The sequence below is a fragment of the Nematostella vectensis genome, chromosome 12 (genome assembly GCF_932526225.1).
Source record: "Nematostella vectensis chromosome 12, jaNemVect1.1, whole genome shotgun sequence".
NCBI classification, from domain to species: Eukaryota; Metazoa; Cnidaria; class Anthozoa; order Actiniaria; family Edwardsiidae; genus Nematostella; species Nematostella vectensis.
The window spans coordinates 5,084,798-5,089,977 of NC_064045.1; the positions used below are offsets into that span (position 1 = coordinate 5,084,798).

The 5,180-nt window shown below is 44.7% G+C and overlaps 1 protein-coding gene across 1 annotated transcript; it reads right to left on the reverse strand.

The window, feature by feature from the left end:
* Positions 1-2,211: 2,211 nt before the first annotated feature.
* LOC116612347 (metabotropic glutamate receptor 4) lies at positions 2,212-4,881 on the reverse strand. Its single transcript, XM_032372991.1, has one exon. It carries the CDS (start codon positions 4,879-4,881, stop codon positions 2,212-2,214), a length of 2,670 nt encoding a protein of 889 aa, XP_032228882.1.
* Between the last annotated feature and the right edge of the window lie 299 nt (positions 4,882-5,180).

Below are 5,180 nucleotides of genomic sequence, written 5' to 3' on the forward strand. Positions count from 1 at the left end.
CAAGTAGTCAATGGTGTTAAAGGAAGTGTGCTTAATAAAGCGCTCATTGGATGAGGGTATCGCGTGGTATACTAAAGAACATCACAACACAAATGTGTGTTTTTTGTCTGAAAAAAAAAAACAACTTGTGTTCTAAACAGACCCTTAACTTGGAAAGGAAAGGAAAAGATTTAATGGCCTATGCAGTTGTCGCATAACATATAATAGTAAGCGATTCGGTAACAGGGAACATTACTAGTGAAACTTACGCTTCAAAATAACGCTTTCAAATGCCATGTTCCTGTTTAAAAGGTAAACTCACTTGCCAGTGTTCGCTGTCAGGCAAGTACCTGGGGAGGGGGGGGGTGCGCATCCATCCTATGGCCTTGACCTTGGCCTCCCCACTTAGTAAATCGGTACCCGCAAAAAAAGCCGTGTATCCAACCAAATACTCAGCGAGGGTGGCGTAAGGGGGTGCGAAAACAGCAAAACCGCACAGAAACCGCACAGAAAAACGCCAAAAAAACGTCAAAATAAGTCAATAACCGTAAACCGTGCAGTCGAGGGAAACCTCAATATCGCGGAATAAAATTCGAAAAACCGCGCCCTTATGACCCCCTCCTCAACCATGTAGGACACAATAAGTCTCGGCTTTTTCGCGAACTTCCATTTTCTGGCACATGGATGTTTTGATCAGTTCTTAATCTGTTAATAAAATCCCGACGAAAATATACTGTGGTATTAATTGTGAAAAATAATACAAAATAATTCAAACGCGAAGTTAGAATAATGATGAATCTGTAACTAACAGCTCCTTTGCAGTAACTCTTATTTATACTCGGTAAGAGCTGTTTCCCTTCAAGTACTGGATATGTTGCTTTTCTTGTTGTTTATAATTTGCCGCCAAAGGCTACAGCGCGCGCGAGTTTGAAAAAAAAAATCACGTGATTTCTTAGTGCAATTCGCCTATTACGCCAAAACTTTTTTGGGCATGAAGTCAAAACCGATGGTTTCAACATCTTATACAAATGACACAAAAGTGTATGTGGATTCTAAATGTTAGCTGCGGGGTCTCTCCCTATAAAATGACGGATTGTAAGATAATTTCAACCCACAAAATACTTCAAGAAGCCCATTTTTTAATTCATACTAAAACTAAAAACATTTCCAAAACAAAGAGGTGGTAGGAATGGAGATGCAGTAAGCGTAAAAGGGATTCTGTCGTGACCGAAAACGATGGACTCGATTTTCGAGTTATAATTTAACACGACACACTGTTATATATGGTTTACTGCTGTAGCAAAACCTTTTGGAAATACACTATAAAAAAGAAAAAAAAATACAATGAAATACATTGGACTACACTTGATGAACATTGAGAAACGTATAAAACTTATGCAGTTGCATCTCGAGTCCTCCCACCTCACCGATTCCGGCTAATATCAGTTTTATTATATAAAAGCTTTGATTGGGTAAATCCGGGTAAGTCATTCGAGTGCTGATCACAGCGCTAAAGAGAGGGGGAGAGTGAGGTAAGTAAAGGGCCGTCTCTTAAAATGATGATAGTGTTACTGCGCTACACAGCTTCCATGGCTATAAAATACCGTACCAAAAGCACAGTTTCTTCATTCTGAAGGTCGGCTCCGTATATGCTATAAATATGTCATACGAAATTTTCAATACTAACTTTTCAAAATACAATCCAATTTATAATCGCGTTTTTCTTCAAATCTGTAGATGCTAGTTCTTATTGTTTTCTAAACACCCGCAAAAAGGTTTTGATATTTTCCTTAATTGTCTCCAGTTCGGCTTTAAGTAATATTTTGCGGTCCCTATTCGAGAGAAATCTAAATGAATAGGGCCTCCTATGTCATCCACCGCTTTGCAGTCCATTTTCCAGTTCAGGAACTTCAACATACTCGATAAAAAGCAAAATATCCTAGCAATGCTTGTAGCGAAAGCTCAGTATTGTTCGAATTCAGAGTCCATTCCAATAATAAAAATCCTCTGAAAGTTCAATCCAAGAGCAAGATGTTCTGTGCAACAATTTTCAGACTGTTATCCAAAACTGTCTGTTATCTCAAAACTGTCTGACATTCAATGTTCAATCCAAATCCAACGTTAGCACATTCATCACAATACGACTTGGTATCACATAGCTTCCCTTATCTAAGCCGCAGTCCATTCCAATTCAAACAATTCTTTAAAAGACTAATATAAGCTTATATAAGCCTAAATATCAGTATCCGCTATCAAGCCCTGAGCTTCCGGGCTTTCGGAAGTACCGGTCTGGCCACGCTTGGCCATAACTGGGGAATCTTCCGGAGCAGATAACCTCTCTGATACTTTCTCTTGGTTCTTGACATAAGCCGACCAAGGAGATGCGTCACCTCGATTTTTCTCCGGCCTAAATGTGATGATGTACCATTTAGGAAGATACAAAAACCCTAAGAGATTCACAGCGTAGAAGAAATCCATAAGAGCTAACAGAATGATCTTCTCTTTACGGTACAAACCAAACTGGAAGACGACGTAGAAAAAGGTTATGGCGTACCAGTTGAACATCGCGAAGGAGATCCACTTGACCTCGTAGTTGTTCTCCTCGTCGATCACCTCATTAAAGCTGAAGATGGTGACCAAGACAGCCATGACCATGATGTAGAATATCAGGACCAAGAACTGGTAGGAGGAGTGGTAGTTGCACTCGAGGAACACAGTGAAGGGGTCGTCAGTGGGCAGGCGGTCAACTTTCACAGGAAGCAGGAAGGTAAGTATCAAGGCGAAGATAATGTGCAGGCCTATGACAAAGGAAGTCACAAGTGCTCTAGGTCCGAGACATTTCCATGTGCAACTCGCGCTACCATTCACCGGGTCATAGCACTTGTTGTCGAAGTACTGGGATCGGGAGATGAGGACAGCCAGGGGCACGCCCAGGACAAACAGGAAGAAGAGGCGGTACCCCTCGCACGAGGCCTCGGTAGGTTTGCTGAGCAGAGGGATAGGGAGCAAAAACAGGATGACGGTCAAGGGAAGCAGCGTCAAGATAGCACTCTTGGCTTTCCGCACGACAGGGGTATCGCTGTATCTGAACAGCACAAAGTTAATATACAACGCAAAACATATTCCCACGACTATCAGGAATAACATGAATAGTGCTCCGGGGTGCTCCCAGTGTACGTAGTCCTCGTAGTAAGCCACGCACTCCGTTTGGGCCAGATTCGGACGGTGTTTTTCTGAGCATTTTTTGCAAGACATTGCGTCCTTGCCATCGGTGTATGTCATGTCAGGACACTTTGCGCATTCCCAGCAACACTCGGCACCGTAACGCTCCTTCTTGCGTGATCGGAACTTCCCCTCTGGACAGATCTCGTGGCAGCGTGAGGCAGGCCTTTCTTTGCCCCCTCCGTGCCATTCCACGCGATCCTGATCGATCGTCAAGGTTGACTTACTGTCCGCGGCTTGGTACCACACTCCTACATCAACAGCCTTAAGTTTCGACATCTCGCCTGATGAAATCCTGCTGTAATTTTGCTGATAGTTGTACACTTGGTACTTGGTCTGTTTAAGGTAGCCTCGCTTGGAAAAACTGATCTGATGCTCAGTTAGTGGGCTGACAAAATCCAGTCCACGAACCAGCTCGTGGAAGGCGGTCCGTTCCTGTGGGCAATATGAAGAATTTCGGCACTTTTCCCTGGCAACAAGCCCCCTGGCAACCGTTGCAACGGCATCCAATGAACACGCTGCTTCCTCAATCCTATCAATCATTTGGCTGACAATAGTACTCAGTCGCTGCCTGTCGAGACCACATAGGGGGTCCACATTAAGATCACAGGGGGTGGGAGAGGCAGTAGGCGGGGTTGCTGTTGTGTTTTCAGAGTCATCAGATGCTCCTATAGCTGATAGCTCACGCAGCCAGTGGTTGTTGATTTTAGTGTTTCCGGTGGGAAGGCTTCGCAGGTAATCTTCAAAACCCGACAAACTGGTATGAGTCTCGATCACAAACATCCCTTGTGCTGCCATATTTGGAAGTGCGATCGGCGCGGTATTTGGCCAAGACCGCTGACCCATAACCCAGGTCATCCCAGTCAGCTTTTGTCTTGACGCCTCGGTCAGCAGCCTCCGCGTTATCGCATGCGCAGTAAACAATACTACCACGGTGAAATTTCTCTCGGCATCAAGCCTGGTCACAAAGTCCTTAAGCTGCTGTTCGCTGACGTCAGCATCAATAGTATAATTCATCCCAACACAGATGTCATTTGCATTCGCTTCGCTACGAAACTCGGATACGAGGTATTCTGAGCCCGTGTCTCCAATAAGCCCGACATAAGCCCACTGGTACTTAGAAACGAGGTCCGCGATCGCCTCCACACTCGTCCTCTCGCTAGGATTAACGTGGAAGATCTTCTCAGAGGCTGCAATGTAAGCGTTTGATGTTACAGCGGTTGCGTCGCAGCTGACATGCGTGATTTCCCGACTCAGCAGTAACATCAAGCTGTTCTGGTGTTCCTGGACGTCGAGGGGTAAGTCCCCGGTGACTGCTATCAGGCGAGGGTCAACAGCTCCCCCAGGATGTGACCTCATTACCAAGTCCATCATAGCTTGGTATGTTCCTGCGCAAGTATCCCGGATGTCAAGTCCCAGGCTCCCGTTGAGTCCCAGCGCGGCGGCTCTTTGATTGATGTTCTGGACTGCATAAAACATGGCTTCCACTTTCAGCAAAGAACCAATATCTATGTTTGTGCATCCCGGAAAGGAAGAGCGTACAGGCATTACGGTCCCTATGACGAAGTCTCCATTGACTTTGATTCTATCAGACTGCGCTAAAGTCCCTCCACAAAGCGCTAAAATTGCCATCACTGTCGACAATGACTTCATCGCCGCGAAAACTTCCTTAGGGGCCATCACCGCGAATCTGGTGTTTACAGCTCTCTTGACACTTGCATGGAACCGCAAAATTCACCTGTGAAATATCAAACACATGTTTTGTATTCAACTAATGAGGTATCGGGGTCGTTTGGAAGTTTTTCGTTATTTTCACACAAACAGTGTATTGCTACTTTCTATCACGCCAATGGAGAGCTTGTGGTTAATTGTTGTGGGTATATTGTCACTGTATTACGCGGTTAGAATGTAAATGATTTGGCCTGAAGCGGATGTAAATGCGACTGTGCTTTTTCAAGAAATTCGAGACGAGTTCTTAG